At 38.3% G+C, this 18,609-nt stretch overlaps 1 protein-coding gene across 2 annotated transcripts in view; it reads left to right on the forward strand.

Moving 5' to 3' along the window:
• Nucleotides 1-18,609, forward strand: part of LOC127622192 (nuclear pore complex protein Nup214-like) — a 73,299-nt gene that overhangs the window by 40,614 nt on the left and 14,076 nt on the right. For both annotated transcript variants that reach the window (XM_052096195.1, XM_052096204.1), the window contains exons 25-32: nucleotides 2,926-2,992; nucleotides 4,111-4,177; nucleotides 4,305-4,380; nucleotides 7,335-7,393; nucleotides 7,859-9,439; nucleotides 12,831-12,895; nucleotides 17,605-17,764; nucleotides 17,862-18,002. In XM_052096195.1, the coding sequence (XP_051952155.1) occupies nucleotides 2,926-2,992; nucleotides 4,111-4,177; nucleotides 4,305-4,380; nucleotides 7,335-7,393; nucleotides 7,859-9,439; nucleotides 12,831-12,895; nucleotides 17,605-17,764; nucleotides 17,862-18,002 (2,216 nt within the window). The remainder of the gene's footprint in view (nucleotides 1-2,925; nucleotides 2,993-4,110; nucleotides 4,178-4,304; nucleotides 4,381-7,334; nucleotides 7,394-7,858; nucleotides 9,440-12,830; nucleotides 12,896-17,604; nucleotides 17,765-17,861; nucleotides 18,003-18,609) is intronic.

The raw sequence follows: 18,609 nt of genomic DNA on the forward strand, positions 1-18,609 counted from the left end.
GGTTGGAGGACAAAAAGTATCGGGGGTGGCTGAAGAAAACAGCCAGTAATCATGAAGCGAGGTGTGCTTTATGTAAAAAGACGATACAGTTGGGGTCAATGGGCCACATAGCGCTCGATTCACACATGAAAGCATAGAAGTATGTGTCGTCGCAGGCAAGTAGTTTGCCCATAATGTTCTCATCGAGCACTTCGACCTTTCAGCCTTCCACAAGGCCGTCCACTTCAAGCAATGCCTTCGGCAGCTTTGCGAATGTAGCTACACTTAAAGCCGAAATACTGTGCCACCACTCGTACACCTCAAATGAGGACATCCACCTAGTTTTTCAAGCAATGTTCCCTGACTCAGAGTGTGCGAGTACGTTCACGTGTGGAAGGGACAAAACCGCATATTTAGCACGATTTGGTGTTGCCCCATACCTAAAGAAGGAACTAATTTCACGGGCAAACAAGGACGCTTTCATCATAATGTTCGATGAGTCCATGAACACAACAACGAAAACTAAACCGTTGGACTTGCACGTCAGACATTGGTCAACCGACGAGATCGGCACCCCGATTGTCATGTCTCGCTATCTTGGTTCTCAGTTTTTGGGCCACTCAACGGCAGAAGACTTGCTGGAGCATTTTAAGGTAAGACTATCAAAGTAACATTTAAAATGCTTTGAAATGTTATTTCCTAATGAATATTTGGGACAATATATCGATTCATTGCGATTCTTGGATTGATTTCAATTTTTTCCTAATGCTTTGCGAATTGATTCTGAGCTTAGTTTTTGCAGATGGCGCTCTACGCTAGTTTTTAACCGCACACTCATGCTCACGAAGGAGAACGTTTGTGCGTTCGGCTGAGTCTGAGAATGTACTTGATATAATGCTTTTATGACGCGAGATTATTGTAAACAGCCCACTGCAAACACTTGCAGTGGGCTGTACTGCTTGTACATCGCTTCAACCTTTTCGAACTTTATGAATTATTGTTTTGTGGTGGGGTGGTGATGGCGCAATGGATAAGACACATGTCTTTGGTGTGAGAGACCCGGGTTTGAATCCACTGTGAGACACCAATGTGTCCCTGAGCAAGACATTTAACCCCTAGTTGATCCAGAGGCGTGCGACCTCTGACATATATATAGCAACTGTAAGTCGCATTGGATAAAAGCTTTATAGGGAAGTCCGAAGGTGTTTCACTATTTGTCATCCCATGTAAGCATGACTGTTTTCATGCTATTCTGTTTGTATACTGTTATATATGTATATCTTTGGATTGCCAGATTGGCATTAATCCCATTATTGACCATATTGGAAGTACTGAAAGTAGTTGCTGAACAAAGCACTTTTAAATAAATTTCTGATCCTGATCTTTCCTACAGTTGTCTGACTGGATCTTCATTCATTAGGTCTATGCATAGATTATTGAATGTGCTTGCATTTATCTGTGTCTGAAATGACATGGAAAACACTATCAGACCCTGAATAACATTTTCTTGGGGGAGAACCCCCAAACCCAGCTCAAGGCTATTTGGCAGCCACATTTACCCATAATTTAGATCAAGTATGACGAATACTTTAACTTTTGTGTATTTGTGGGCTTCTGTAATGTCCTGGGGCTGTCTTCCATGTCTTTTTCAAACTGCCATGAGGGGCCAGAATTTAGAAATTACCTGAAGTACCTTAAAAGCTGATAGTTTATACATAGTCAACCATGTCAGGGTTGTAAGGTGAATCAGCACTTGGTATAAAAGTTTTCGCGTCCCTTTGACCTGTCTTGAGCGTGGCTCTGGTGAGTTGTACCACAACACATCATTCTGTGTTGTTGCGCTGAACATTTTCCTGTTTTTTTTTTTGTTGAGGTAAAGTCTTAAATTTTCCTTTTAGAGGACTTAAAAAGGTCTTAAAAGTTATTAAATTTGCTGTTAAAAAATGTGCAGATACCCTGTGTGGTGTAAACAGTACAGCAGAATTTCTACTGTCACACAATATATGCAGCACACACACACACTTCTGTGATGTAAGAGGTTTGGTTTGTTGTGTTTTGGTCAAGTGACTGACTTAATGAGGTCACAGGGATTGGTCCGCTTGAGTTGTTTATCATCTCTCCTCCTTTTCCTCTGCTCCAGTTACTGCTCTTCATAATCACATGACTGTCGGTTGTTTGTGTGTTTGCGCGTGCGTGCGTGCGTCTCCGCAGCACACTTTCACATGAACATCATGCTCTCATATCACTTACTGTCTCTGATCTGTGTGATGAACAGGCAGAATTCACCACAAAACATCAGATATTGATTCATATACACACACACTTGAGTCTCATCAATTTGGTATAGTATACATCTCTGAGTAATAGCCATTTATCTGAGCGGTCCCAGCATCCCTCATGCATTAATATTTAATAAATTACAGAAATGAATTCTTCAGTCTGTTTAGAGTCATTGGGAATTGTTGCTCTTTGTGATACTGAAAGCAGTGTTGTGATGTATGTGAATCATTTGAATTCTTGTGCCATGAGCCAAAGTAATGTTGTTCATGGCTGGACATAAAAAGCTTGTTAATTTAAGAGCAGATCTTATATGCTGCGGTTTCTTACATTCTTTGAGATAAACAAATAGATATTTATATACTGTCAAATCCTGGAAAACCTGGAATTTTGTAATGCTCATTTAAAATAGAAATAGTAATGCCTAAATATCCTGGTAAATAATTAGTAGTTCTTGAAAATAAAATTAAAAACTATAAGACTATAAACTAAATTCTTGCAAGGTGTTCATAAGATTTAGAAATCATGGCACTGGGCAGGGGTTTGTGTGGTGTACCTAACATTATCATAGACATCATGAAACTGAAGATGCAGTTCTGCTGTATAAATGCATATCATGGTATCAGTGATATTATATGTATTAAGATGAGTTTATGTGTGTTTCTGTAGCTCATCTGTTCCAGCACCAGCAGCTCAAGTTGTTCAGCAGGTTCTGGCTACTGCGGAGGCCACTAAAGTAAGGAACATGTGAACCGATCCAGTCACGACACCTACTTGAAAATGATAACAAACTCCAATCTGCAACATCTTCTGTAACACGATAAGAACAGACACCAATCGCAACATCTACTGGAACATGACACCAAACACCAATACCAACAATTAGTGCAGTGGATCCCTTTTGGGGGATGCCAGAGTTCACAAGGGGGCACTGAGCCTCATATGCTTTGAGGTGGCCAAAGATGCATAAAATGCGCTATACCAGTAAGACAGCATGTCAGTGTCTTCGTCTAACTCAATGTGACCTTGACACCATGGCTCTACCAACCAGAGCATCTTTGCACAACTGTATGAGAATGAAGCGCACAAAGTGATTTTAATAAAAAATAATTATTTCTTAGATCTTAAAAATGTATAGAATTTCTGAAACTGCAAACTTCGTTGACATGTTAACATTTAATAATGAGACCATCAAGCGGCTGCTGGCCTCTGCATAGATAATCACCAACATGATAAACCAGGACCAGCAGATATGTGTCCACTGCGGTTATGCAAAATCCCGCCTCATGGCAAGGAATGCGTGTTCTAAACATAGTTGAAATGATTTTATCACTTGTTATACTTCATTATTTTTGCATTTCTCACAGCTTTGGATAATAGTGCTTTATAAGACCTATAAGAGAGATGACCAATTCCCTTAGTTACTGTTGCTGATGCCATCAAGCTTTTCTATCGGCATATGTTTTGCCGTATATGTGTTGTTTCAAGGAAAAATGTGGGAACTACTGATCTGTAACATGACAAAAAAACACCAGTCTCAACACATCTATTAGAACATAACAAACACCTAAAACATCTCCTTGAACATGAGAACACCCCATCACTTTAACTAGAACATGACGTGATCTCCAATCTCAACATATACTAAAACAACCAATTGCAACATCTAGAACCAGAGATGTGAAATACTAAATAACCATCTTAAGTTCCATCAGCTGAATGAAACCTGCTTTTCAATGGAATTCCATGTTTGGAAGGTTGAAAATCTCCTAGACTGAGTGTTGTGTCTCAGCTCCTCTTTTAGATATCTGTTGTTTGTATAATCACTGTTTTCACTTGCAAAATTCTTTTCAGGGAGCATTAAAGGTTTCAGCGCCACTGGCAGGGGTGGCTCAAACCTCTGCAGCGAGTTTTGTGTTTGGTGAGTCTTCAGGTTTTTTATAGACTTTAAAATGTCATTTACTAAATCATAAGCAAGAATGTTTAATGTTTCACAGTCTGATATCTACATATGTTCAATACATGGTTTGTGTTTTGTTCTGTTACAGGTGGAGCAGGTAAACCTGACGCAGGTGGTGCTTCATCTGTCAACGAGAAAAATTCAAAGGCTTTCTCATTCTCTTCGTGAGTTAAACATATAATCAACACCTCTGGGATTTATCTTTTTTTTTTTATCAATTGTTTCATAGTGACACCAGTTTCTTCGGTAATCTTCATGTTTTTTAATATTATATTATATAATATAGGCACCATTAAGCGTATTTTAAACATAATAATCATAATAATAAAAAAATCAAGAACTCAAGGGATAGCAAACATCCTGCAGAGTAGCTCTTTCTATTGTAAGTAGGACTGAAACTATTTTTTGATAATAAAAAATTGTCCAAATGTTTGTTGTTGAATAGTCGTTTGATCTAATTTAAGGTAACATGAGATCACATTAAACTGTAATGATGAGAGCAGCACTGCAGTTCACGACTGACTGATGAGAGGAAGAATTACACAGATCACAGATGCACTCTAAAGTCTTGTTGTGGAATAAGTGGAGCTGGAGCTCTTTAAAGGAAACACCCCGTCGTTACATCTTAAAAGCAGATATATTTCATGCATTACAGCTTTATTAAAGTTCAAATAATACAGAAGATCATGTAAATAACTACAAACTCTGAAACTGGCATTTCTCAGTGCGGTCAGCACCTCTTCTATGAGTTGTGTGAATGTCCCGATCTAAGGGGGAGAGATTATGGGACGCTCATCCCTCGAGCACACACGCTTAATGCTGCTAGATTATAATGTGTTGACTCGCGACTTATTGAATCATAATATATGTGTCACTGTGTGTTTCTTATCATGAAGAACATTGGCAATACACAGCTTTCTTAACCTGTTGATACAAACTCCCCCCGCACTTAGTGCTGACATCACTCTGCTTACATTTAATATATAATTTACCGTCTATAAATGTAATTAATGTTAACAAATGATACATCTTGTCAAAGGTCAAAGGGTTCAACATTGATATTCGATCTCGGTTTCACGATAGCAATCCTCCAGAAACAGCAATTGAGTTATTTGTGCAGGAGTACAAATGAAAACATGCAACATCAAAACGGGACTTCAAACCTTTATTATGAAAACACGATCGCCAGATGAATCCAGTTCAACACACTTTGGTCAATGGTCATGACAAGCGTTCAATGACAAACATCCAATAGCACTTTTTGTCAATAAAATGATAAACGTGAGAAATATTGTTTACACGAGATCTCGCCTTCATCATCGTTCTTCAACAAACTGCAATCTGAGCAGCATTCATGTTGTAAAACTGTATATGATCTGATATATTAGAGTCTCATAAACAAAACCAGCCCGTCTCCAAAGTCTTTAGTTTTATTCATAATAGTCGAGCAGTGCCGTCAGATTTTGTGCCGTCTTGAAAGGCGGAGACTTAATTTTACTCTGTACACCGCCAGTGATTTTACAGAGAAAAAAGCTGCAGGAACCTCATTTATTGAGATCATCTTCAAATTTGAAACATAACTTCTTTAGACTTGTGGATTTGAGAACATTGTTTTTCTGGGTTGTCTTTTTAGATTATAAAAACATGTTCAGCACAAAATATTTCCATTACTATAAACTTCAGCTTCTCTAACTTAAAAAAAAATAACAACATTAATTCTGAAAAGAAAGCCCAAAGTGTTTTCTTTCAAAAGATACTACAACTGTGTCCATACTCCAAAGGGTCCCGTAAATACAACCATTTAAGTTCAGGGATGTCATTTTCATGCTTTGTGCTCAAAAAGGGGGCGTTCATCAACAGGTTAAAGATGCATTCTTTAAAAAAGATGCATTCACCTGAGAAGAATCATATCAGATATTTAGACTTGCTTTTAGAGAATAGATCTTGAATATAATTATATTTTGTCTTTACTGCACTCACAGAAGTTTAACCAAGTGTAAAAATACACTTATATACCAAATATACTTCTATTCAAGACACATTCTCAAGTCTAAATAGCTTATATGTTGCTTCTAAAGTAAATGTTTCTTGTTTTAAGTATTTTTAGACTATTTTAAATGGAAAACAAGACAAAAACACTTGATAACCAACTTAATAAAGTAGTTTTTCACTTTAATTCAGTGAATATCATTTAGAGGTATTTTAAAAAAAGATATTTTGTCCTCTATTGTTAGTAAGCACATTTAATACAAACTTTTAAGTCGGGCACAAGCTCTAACATGGTTAGATTAATTTATTATCAAAGTAATTGTTATTTGCAGCCCTAACTGGCAGTGAGGCATGGGTAAAAACATGACTTAATTTTGGTCAAAAGGAATAATTTTCTAGTTTGTATTTTACATCAATTGTAAATCAATAGAGCTGTTGTTTAATGTAATCGTACTTTATTTGAGGGCTGAACGATTAACCGAAGTTAAATTGAAATTGCGATTTGACCCAGTGCGATTATAAAACCGCAAAGGCTGTGATTTATTTAAATAAATGATTAGTCTTCACGACAATGTTAATTTTTACAAAGGAGACAGATGCAATGCGATCGTGATGTTTTCCCTCCCTCTGTTTCGCTGCTTTATTTATTTACTTTGGTTTGTTTTAGAAGACTCAAAAATGAACACCCTTTTTAGAAAGGTGTTTGCAGTAAAGCACGGGAAAAACATGGTTTAATTTTGGTTGAAAGAAATTACACTTTTTTTGTTGTTGTATGTTTATCATATCACAGTAATATAATGTCAAATGTAACTTTTTTTTTTTTTTTTTTTTTTTTTTTTTAGATAATCAATTTTTGTACAAATCGTTCACTCCTACATTCTGTTTTTTTATTTTAATATTTGAGGAAATTTTTTCTTCAAATGGGACAGCCCTCATTCAAGAAAAAAAAATGTTTTCTTGAATGACAGATTAATAATCATGATTATCATTTCATTATTATCATGCAGCCCTAATATAGTATAATACTGGACTGTTGAAATGAGATTTCAAACATGCCTATTTCTGTTTATGCATGAATAAGAACAACAGTATGTGGTTAATGCATTTAACTGAAGCTTTTCTTTCTCAGATCATCAGGGTTCAGTTTCATGAGTAGTTCTCAATCACTGGATGCTAGTAACACTCAAGGTATTGTCTATATCTCCATGTGTCTTATCTAATTTAGAGATTTTACTAACTTTATATTATTATTGAACTCTAGGTCCGCTAATGGGTAGTTGATGCATTACTTGTCCATGGACCATATATATATATATATATATATATATATATATATATATATATATATATATAAACATCAAGTTTTTAGGTTCAACTTCATATGAATGTATAAGGGTAATTCTATGTTTTGGATCCTGTGTCTGATCACTATTACTTTTAATCACCTTTTTGCCTTCACTAAATGATCCTGTGGTGTGACATTTTAAGATGCACAAATATTCCATTATTTGCTTAGTTAAAATAAGGTCATAAAAACTGCTTTAATAATAATTATAAAAGAATTAACAAAACTCTAGAAGTGCCATACCAATGGCCAATTGGTCATACCATTATTTTTAAGTTTCTTGCTTTTTGTTCTCTGTTTGCAAATAGCCAAGAGTTCTGGCTTACCAGGCAAGTTCTCGTTTGCCGGCAGTACAGGATCAAAGATACCGTTTGGATCAGCAGGATCTGAAGAGCTTTTTTCCTTTACTCCCAAGTTGGCATCTCCTGCACAGACCGCTAACTCCTCCACACCTCCTCCTAGTGTGACTGAGCCTCCTAAACTCCATCAGGCTCCTAAAGCCCAGGGCAATGCTGGAGAGACTCTTGGCTCTTTCTCTGGTTTACGAGTGGGCCAAAGTGATGAAGTAAAGGAAGCGTCCAAACCCACCTTAAGTTTCAGCTTTGCACCACCTGGCAATGGATCTACTGGATTCATGTTTCATTCTGCTCAAATGAACCCTGGAGAAAGTGCAGGTTCATCTGAACCTGCAGGTGCCCCAGTAGAGGTTCCAAAGACAACTACGCCACAAGGGTCTGCATTCGTGTTTAAATCACAGGAGGGAACAGCTCCATCAACCAAACCAGCTTTCTCAATTCCGCAGACATCTTCCTTTCCATCAGCCGCCCCCTCGTTTGATAGTCTTCTCCGAGCACCCCTTCCAGAAACTACAATAACTGTTCCACCAAAGTCTCTACTACTAGAGGCTACTTCATCAATTGAGCCTGTTCCCTCCTCTGAGGCTGAAGCTAAGGCACCTCCTGCAGGACCAAGTCCTGAACACCCAGTTGTAGGCACCCCATCAATTGTGTCTGCAAATGAAGGTGCCATTCCCTTCCAACCCGCCAGTACCGAGAACAATGTAGCACCTTCAAACAAGTCCCCAACTCCTCCCATACTGGCCCCTGAAGTCTCGCCTCCACCTTCAGTTACCCCACTAGCCAGGCCGCTGCCTGTCACCGAACCCCCTGCAGTGGAACCTGTCTCTGATCCTGCACCTGAAGGAACCACCACTCTCACACCCATCCTTGCACCCCAAGAGTCCCCAGCAACCACCCCATTTTCAGCTCCAACTTCAGACACACCAGGTTCAATCTTTGCCCCACCATCGGGCGCTACAGACAGTTTAACGCTGGGAGCCATCAGTCTTACACCAGTCACCAGTACAGTGGCTTCCTCCACTACGTCTACCCCAACAGCATCCAGTACCACCAGCACAGCTCCTACACCAGTGTTCAGCCAGCCCACTTCCGCTGCTCCAACAACAGGATTTGGATCTACTGCCTTTGTGGCCAATTCTACCACATCTGGCTTTGGCAAACCGGCTTTTGGACAGACTCCCAGTACTGGTTTCGGCCAACCTGCAGCCTCTGGCTCTTCTAGCGGCTTCAAATTTGGTCAGCAGTCATTTAGTGCTGGTTCTGGATTTGGGCAGCTGACTGCGGCCGTCACCACTTCTGACTCAAGCAATGGAGGACGACTCTTCGGGTCCTCAAGTGCCAACAGTGCCAGTTCCTTCTCCTTTGCAGCCAGTGCCACCAGTACTGTGGCCAACACTGGCACAGGACTCTTTGGTCAGAGCAGCGCTCCTGGCTTTGGACAGCCCAGCTCAGGCTTTGGGCAGGGCTCTGTGTTTGAAAGCAACACAACAACAGCACCCTCATCTGAATTCAGTTTTGGACAACCATCAGGTGGGTTTTTGGGGACCGGTCTAATCAGTGTTGCTTACTTTCACAAATGATTGGCAGTCTAGTTTATTCTAACAGGATATGCAGACATTTTTAATAATACAATTACATCTTAAATGTTACTTGATGCATAGGGTTATGTGGTGAAGTAATTCTTAGGACTGTTAATTGGAAGGTTGCTAGTTCAGTCCTATCCAGGATCACATCATGGGCCAAGTGTCCTTGATCAAGACACTTAATGTCAATATAAAATAAAATTGGACCCTATTTACTTTGAAGGATTGGTGCACGTTATCCCAAATTTATACATTTTTGTCTTCATAATCGGTTTCATCAAAGCATAATAACTTGCTCCACTTCTGAAATGGTTTCCTTTCCAGCTCTCGTCACCAAGCCCTCTTATTTTCCAACCATCTTTATAGAGACCATATAGAGACCACTCTCAATATCCAATCCATTCCTGATGGAGGAAATCAAATCCCACTTCTACAGTTTTCATAGAGTTCATAGTAGGACTGAAATGTTAAGTTGACGTTATTGACAGCGTCGACAAAAAAAATTGTCAACAAAAATTTTCGTTGTTGAATAGTAGTTTGATGTCATGATGGCGCGCGAGAGTAGTGATGCAGTTCATGATTGACTGAGGAGAGGAAGAATTACACGGTTCACAGTCCAGATGCACTCTAAACTTTCCAAACAGCTTCAGGTGATGAGATCACAAAGTATGAGGGAATTATAAAAAAATACCAAATAATACAGAAGCACTCTTGTTGTGGAATATGTGGAGCCGGAGGTCTTTAAAGTAAATACCCCGGCGTTACATCTTAAATGCAAATATATTTCATGCATTACAGCATTATTAAAGTTCAAATAATACAGAAGCAGATCATGTAATTATCTATAAACTCTGTGCGGTCAGCACCTCTTCTATGAGTTGGGTGAATGTCCCGATTTAAGGGGGAGAGATTGAAACTGCACCGATTGATGCGCACATTCTGTCATGGGACGCTCATCCCTCGAGCGCACGCTTAATGCAGCTAGATTATAACGTGATGACTTACGACTTATTGAATCATAATATATGTGTCACTGTGTGTTTCTTATCGTGAAGAACATTGGCAATACGCAGCTTTATTATTAAGAGAGAGATTGTCTTTTTGTGAGTTAAAGATGGATTGAAGTGAACAGAAAGGTGAGAGAGTCTTCACATCATTATACACCGCAACAAAATGATTTGATTTAGTCTCAGATTGATTTCTAACATAAATATATAAAACTCCTTTAAAACAAGGTTCATTTATTTTAGCAGCTGTTCAGCAGAAGAAAACATTGTTAACTGAGAAAGTTGAATTCTTTAAATCTTGTTTTAAGTATTTTTAGACAATTTTAAATGGAAAACAAGACAAAAACACTTGATAACAATATGATGTTTTGCAGTGAATTTCTTTACTGAATTAAACTTAATAAAAAATATTTTTTCCTTTTAATTCAGTGAATGTCATAAAGATGATTTTGTCCTCTTTATTGTTAGTAAGCACATTTAATACAACCTTTTAAGTCTGGGCACAAGCTATTCAGGTTAAGAGCTAATCGGTTAAGAGCTAATGATTAATCGTTGCAATAATAGTCTAATAATCTTCTAATAATCGTTAGATTACGTGATTATCAAAATAATCGATAGTTGCAGCCCTATTTCATAGCATGTTTCATAGAAGTCACATGTAAAAATAAATTCCATCCTTTGTGATATTCATTTAGGGGAAGGGACTTTCTAGAGCGCAGTTTATTGGACAACAATTTGTATATGCCCATGCGTACAAGATGATATCATCAATATTTTTGCTCACTTTTCCCAGAGGAGAATGGCTGTTCATTTTAAATATCTGCTTAAAACCCTCAAAACTAAATTTTGACTTCACAGTGTCTTTACAGTCAACATTAAATGGTGTATGCAACCTATTTATCTTCTGTAATGTAACATACTGTATTTCCAAGTTAAACACAAAGGACAGGACTTAATTTTATTCTTTGGGAATTGCTTGGATGGTGAAAAGTGGTCTGACCACTTGGAAGGGCTGAGTTGACAAAGAGAGATTTGTGTTTTTAGAGGCATAGCAAATTATGACATTCTAATGAAGACCAAAAATTTTTTATTTGTAATAATATGCACTGATTAGTCATTTACAGTATGACCAGGTATGTGTTAGTAAATAGTCGAAGCATTTGTAAATTCAGGGTTGTATGTAGTGCTGTTTTCAGACAGTGAATGTGATTGGCTCAGTGCTGGAATTTACAACCCATCAGCAGGTGTTGTAGTGTGGCAAATGAATGGCAGTAGTATAGGGTGGGTATCAGGGTGTGTGTGCGAGTGCCAGGATTTTTCCCATTCCAAAGAATTCTCAGAATTCCTCTCTCCCGATTGGTGCTGCAGTCTTGCACATTATAAAACGCTGAGCTTCGCATCTTTGTGGTCTTCTCGTTGACTCCTGACCCCAGTGACTCTAAAAGACGAGTATTCACAGCTGTTTATGTTCTGATTATTTGAGGGCCACATTAAACTTCAAAGAATGTGCTAATTGAGATTATGTAAATGTGGTGGTTCACCTCAGTCTACGTTTTCTTCACAGCTATGTGCGGATATTGGATAATTAATGACATTTGAGAAAACTGTTGTTTGTCTTCTGAATGAGTCAGAGTGATGGATGAACATGGCCTGAGTGTTTAAAGGTCACAGCACGTTCAGTCAACCACAATCTGGGTCAGTCTGTAGCAAATTAAACTAATTAATTTTCTGTTTAAAAATGGCCAGCCGATGTCTGATTTATTTAACACACTCGTCAGCTGTCAGACTCATGAAACCCTGTCTGTGCGTGTGTAGTACATTTAAAGATATCATGGAAATTGTGAAGTTTAAATGAAATATGTTACAGATGTTTATAAGTTACTAGGGCTGTCAATTTAACAAATTAGTTTAGTGTGATTAAAAAAAAACATGTTAAACGTCTACACAATTAATCATGCCCCCTGTCTGTATGGAAATTCTGTAATATGTTCAGAATTATTATATACTAAATTATCTTTATTTGGGGGCCTTAATCAGTTATAATTGACATATGTGACTAATTAGATTAATTAATTGGTACATCATGTAATTGATTTGATGAACATTTTTAATCAATTGACAGCACTGTTTTTACATAATGATTGTAGCAACCACCCAGAACACTTAGAAACTCCCTAGCAACCACCCACAACACCCTAGCATCATAACAGTGTGTTTTGCTCTCATGGGCACCTCTCACATTGTTTGTAGTAATGTAGTTTATCTGTGAAATTTGATGCAGATATAAATAAATGTGTTCATTATATTTCTCTGTCTCTCTTTTGCGGTCAGTTTTTGGCAGCAACACCTCATCTGTGTTCGGTCAGCAGTCCATTAGTGCTGGTGTGTTTGGACAGGTACAGTACTTACAGAAACACACATACATCACATTACAGCTTTGCTCCAGCTAAACCAGAGAAGTTAAAGCTGACCCTCTACTGGTATTCTAGTCTGTTGTTGGCAGGAACTGAAGGACTGCGTTGAGGAACTAGTGTGTGATATTAAATGTGACTTTCCCAAAATACGCACACTGGCAGAATCTGCTAGATATTTCTTATTTCAAAAATAAGAGGGATCATATTGTTTTTCTTATTGTGTGTGTGTATATATATATATATATATATATATATAAATATATATTCAACAAAACAAACAAATAACTGAATTAGTTATATTAGAATTAGAATTTTGGGGGCAAAATTATGCACAAATGTACATTTGTGTGTGTGTGTGTGTGTACGTATGTATATATAAACCTTGATGTTTTTTGGGGGTTTTTTGCAATCGTGACCAGCAGTATTTTATCCTCCTTATTACATGGCAACCTACCGCAAAAATAAATAAATGGACATGAAATATTGATTTGATTTGAAATGATTTGATTAGCTTGCTTGTATAGATGGCAGAGTGAAATGAGAAGTAATAATGCCTCACAATATCCAGATAACCGGTCTGATATAACTTAATCCCTGGATGTGAGGTTGTTATTCAGAATTAAAGCATGTTTTTTTTGAAGACTCTATTCTGATTGGCTGGAATGCATGCGTTAATACCGATTAGTGCACAGGTGGTTTCAGTCAGTTTAATCACTGTTTAATGCTTCTGTTTAAACTATTTCTGGACGTGAATATAGTGTATCAAGTCTGATGAGTCTCAGAGCCGGGATTAACTGTCACATCACAAAACACAATATTATCAAGCCACACAATGCCATCTTTGAATCCAATGTGTAGCGCTACAGGAAAAACAGAACAGACACCGGAGTACATCAGACCGTATTACTGAGACTGACCTGGAAATAATTAGAAATGCCCCTGCTCTTCCCCCCCTTATACACCCATAGAGTTTGAAAGGAAAGTATGTTTTGCATGGAGGGGGAGAGAAGGAAACTGGGACCCATCAAATGCATCTTCTGCTGTCCGGCAAGATGAAGCAAAACGATTTGAATTGTAAAATGAAAAACATAATTTAACATTGCTGCGCTGCTCAACATGTGCTGAACAAACCTGCTACGTCACGCTTCACTGACTGAAGTGCAGAATGAAGACTTTTATATAAAGCAGCCTTGTACGGTTTAGTAATCACACAAGACCACTTCGCCATTTCATTTTCTTTTTTGAATCCCCTTTTCTCCCAATTTTGGAATGCCCAATTCCCACTAGGTCCTCGTGATGGCGTGGTTACTGACCTCAATCCGGGTGGTGGAGGACAAGTCTCAGTTGCCTCCACTTCTGAGACCGTCAATCCGCGCATCTTATCATGTGACTCATGATTATAATCACGAGTCAATTTATAAAAAAAGTTATTTAATACACAATATAATTGCTTCTAGTTTAAATAAGAGTTGCTCGTATAACTTTCTCTATAAGATCACAAACAAATAAGCTTTTAAAAATAGTGGGCTACATTCAGACTGATCATGTGCAGAACAAGAACTGAACAGAACCTGTCCTGAAAAAAGAATGTGAAAGTCTATATTTATATTTGAAAAATGTGTTTGTCATAAGTATTATAATCAAAATGTTAACTGTAGAAATACTAAATCTACAGTATATTAATTCATATTATATCATAAAATTGTATATATAATAGTGATTTGAGCTGTCACTGTTTGAAATCATGTGTACAATTTACAAGTAATAACATTGAGTTTACTGTCACTTTAAGAGTTCAACGAACACCTCACAGTTTCCAGTTCAGCGAACATCAAGAGAATCTCGCGGTTTCTTTAGCGCATCCATGCTGCGTGAGATTAAAATGAATATTTCTTTTTTTATCTTATATATAAATAAATATATAAAAGGAACAGTCATAGTAACTGCGGTCCTTTACAGTTACAGTAGTTGTTCTATTATAAGGTGGAAAGTGCGCGCTGTGTGTTCAGCAGTGTGAATTCTGTTCTTCAGCCTGGTCATGCATGCTTACAGGGCTCTGTAACACTTGCCAGACGGCAAAGGGGAGAAGATGCTGTGACCGTGGTGGGTCGGGTCTCTACAGATGTTCATGGTTGCAGCGGGTGCTAAAGATTTCTTCCAGTGCTTGAAGCTGTTAGCCAGTGATCATCGGTGCTGTTTTAATGATGCGCTGGAGGGCTTTCCTGTTCTAAGAGGTGCAGCCAGGGTACCATACTGTAATGCAGTATGTAATGATGGACTCTGGTGCACCTGTAGAAGTTGACCAGCAGGAGTTGTGCTTTCTTCAGGCTCCTCAGGAAATGAAGCCTCTGAAGACCCTTCTTGGCCATCGCTGTTGTATTGATGGTCCATGCCATGTCTTTGCTGATACAGACTCCAAGGTATCTTAAGTTCTGAACTGCCTCCACCATCTCGACATTAATGCTGATGAAGCGGTGACCAACGTTCCTCTGTCTCCTGAAGTCCAAGATCAATTCTTGTTTTCTTTGAATTAAGAAGCAAGGTTGTTGTCCCGACTCCAGCCTTCCAGGTTCTCAACCTCTTCTCTTTAGGCTGACTGGTTATTAGAGATCAAGCCTATCATGGTGGTGTTGTCAGCAAACTTGATTATGATGTTGGAATCATGGATGGGTTTGCCTTCATACGTAAAGAGGGAATATAGGAGGGGGCTCAGCACACAGCCCTGATGTGCTCCAGTGTTATTGGGGAGGAGTTCTTACCCATGCCTTACTGTTTGTGGTCTGCTGGTAAGAAATTCCAGAATCCAACTGCACCGGTGTGTGTTGAAACCAAGGGTGTTTAATTTGATGGCCAGCTTGTTGGGGGGGGGGGGGATGTTGTTAAAAGTAGAACTATAATCAATGAACATGTAACAAATTGGTTTCTGCTGATTGAGAAACACAACTGTTACTGCAAGGATGGTGAAATAGTACAATCAGTTCAATGGTTTGATATTAAACTCAAATTCAACAAAAGAGGCAGCAGAAAAATTAAAGAATCCGATTATTAAACCGAAATATTCAAACATAAGTCACAAATAAATCCACTCAAAAACAAATAATACTTTTCAATGAGTCCACACAATTGGTTCTGTTAAACAATCTAAAAAAAAAAAAACACCACCCTGGTCTTTCTCAACTAGATTCCCCAAGAAAAAACAATAATCCAGAATGCCTACGTGGTGCTCAGAATGGCTTGTTGGGCAACAATAACAAAAAAAGGGAAAAACACAGTCTCACCAAAAAAGTCTTCTCTTGGAAACAGTCCATTTCATCTAATCAACAAAAAGAGAGGTTTGTTTGACTGGCAGCAGGCCCTACACAAATCCTCCATTTCATTTGATTTTTGCTACCCCTAAAATGGCTGCCCCATCGTCCTTCTAAAGCCACATGGGCGTTTCAAAAGAAGAGTCCCCATTAACTTAAACAGGTTTCCTTATAAAGGTCCCAATAAATGAACTCATAAGTACTAAGTATATTAAATTAATTCCAACTCAATGTCTCACCAGTAAAGCATATTTTAGTGAACAGATTAGGACATAAATATTACCTTTTTTTACATGACACAATTCAAATACATCAAAGACTTAATGTTAAGTGTGTGCGTGTGCGTGCGTGCCCTAATGCGTGGCAGTGTCACAAACAAATTCCTGACATGTTCCAAGTAATACAGGGCAGTGTGAACGGCCAGTGAGACAGCCTCCTCAGTTGACCTGTTTGCCCTGTAAGCAAACTGGTATTGATCCAGGGAATGGGGGATGTCGCTTGGAAGCACTTCATAACTATGGGGATCAAGGGCACTGGCTAATAATCATTCAGGTTTTATCAAACTATCTGACCCGCAGCTTGATAGCCACATCAGAGATGTTTGCTTTAAGCCAGGTCTCAGTGAAAAATGAGGTGCGGCTCTTCATCCTGTGCAAAGAAATCTGAGTGTCAACTCGTCGATCTTGTCGACTATGGGCTGGGTGTTTGCAACAAACAGGCTGGGTAGAGTTGGCTTGTTTGGGGAGCTCTTTAGCCTAGCATGAATGCTGGTCTGCTTATCAGCTTCTGCTTCCTCTCTCGCCTCCACCTGCACCGCCTCCTTGCCAGGGTGGTAATGAAGGCAGGCGCCGATGTACGGAGTGGCATGTCCAGAATGTTTGGAGGTGAAGATGGAATAAAAACTTTTATTCCAATATCCAGCATTCCTTGCAGACTGTACGTTGTGTGAGCTAGTCCTATCTGAATAAAGTGGCATAGTGTACTTAAAAATAATGCAATATAAGTAAAATAAGGAAAGCATGCCATCTACGTGAATTGTGTTGGGTCAATGTGTCTCTTTGTTCAGATTATCTTCGTTTTAAACATGAAATAATTAGTATTTCAATCATGTATTTTCATAGTTTAATATTGAAAGTCGGGGTCTAGGAAAAGACTAAAACCTAAAATCTATAAACAAAAAGGCATTTGAAAAGTACCAAAAATAAATAATGAAACTTAAAATGAGTTTCTATTTCTGTTTTAATGAGACCTTTCAAATAACAAAAAGATGACGTGTTTAAATACAAACCGCCCTTGGGACACGAAGGCGACCAATGTTAAAGAAACAGATCCACAGATGAACATTGAGTCAGTGGTTCAGTGAATGTTTGTTTTGTGGTCTGTCAGGCTCAGTCCACTGGAGGTCTGTTCGGCTCGGCCACTGCAAACACTTCATCAGGATCAGGGTTTTTCAGTGGTCTCGGTGGCAAACCCAGTGAAGACGCCGCTAACAAAAACCCATTTGGAGTGACAGCCACAGGAGGATTCGGCCAATCCATCAATACAGGTGAGAACAGGAAGATGTACACTTATGAGGAGAGAAGTGAATAGAATAAACAGCTGTTTCAGTTGTTCAACATTAATAATGTGTGTTTGAACTATAGGTTCACCTAACCTGTTTGGGAACGGCACCGCCAAAGGCTTCAGTTCGTTTGGCGATCAGAAGCCCAGCGGCTCATTCAGTACGGGCGGAGGGTCTGTAGCCGCTCAGGGCTTTGGATCATTCTCAACACCCACCAAACCAGGTACAAGACACAACTTATCAGTGACACTCAAGATGAGCATTTGATTATATGATGAAACGCACTGAAACAGGAGTGAGGGTCATTGAGCAAAGACACACTCAATACAGATTCATTCATGGAAGTCATGGAATTTTTTTATATATATATATATATTTGTAAGGCAAGTGCATCTGAATATAATATTTAAGGAGGTGTGAGGGGAGTTTAATTTGCTTAAAATTCAGCGCTCTGAATTTTACTGTACATGCAAATATATACATTTTTCATAATATATTAGTAGTGTTCTAAATAGTGAGCACAAAAAACACTGAGATAGGACATTTGTTGGCAACTCTTTACAATATGGCCCATTTGTTAACATTAGTTAATGCATTAAGTATCATGTACTAACAATGAACAATCTATTTTTACTGCATTTATTCATCTTTGTTAATGTTAGTTAATATAAATATAATTGTTCATTGTTAGTTCATAGTGCATTAACTAGTGCTAACTTGTAGTAATACATTTTTTAAATCAAAAGTTGTATGTTACATGTAAACATTAACCAAGATGAATTAATGCTGTAAAAGTATTGTTTATTGTTAGTTCATGTTAACTAATGTTG

The sequence above is a fragment of the Xyrauchen texanus genome, chromosome 3, assembly GCF_025860055.1.
Source record: "Xyrauchen texanus isolate HMW12.3.18 chromosome 3, RBS_HiC_50CHRs, whole genome shotgun sequence".
In the NCBI taxonomy this organism is placed as follows: Eukaryota; Metazoa; Chordata; class Actinopteri; order Cypriniformes; family Catostomidae; genus Xyrauchen; species Xyrauchen texanus.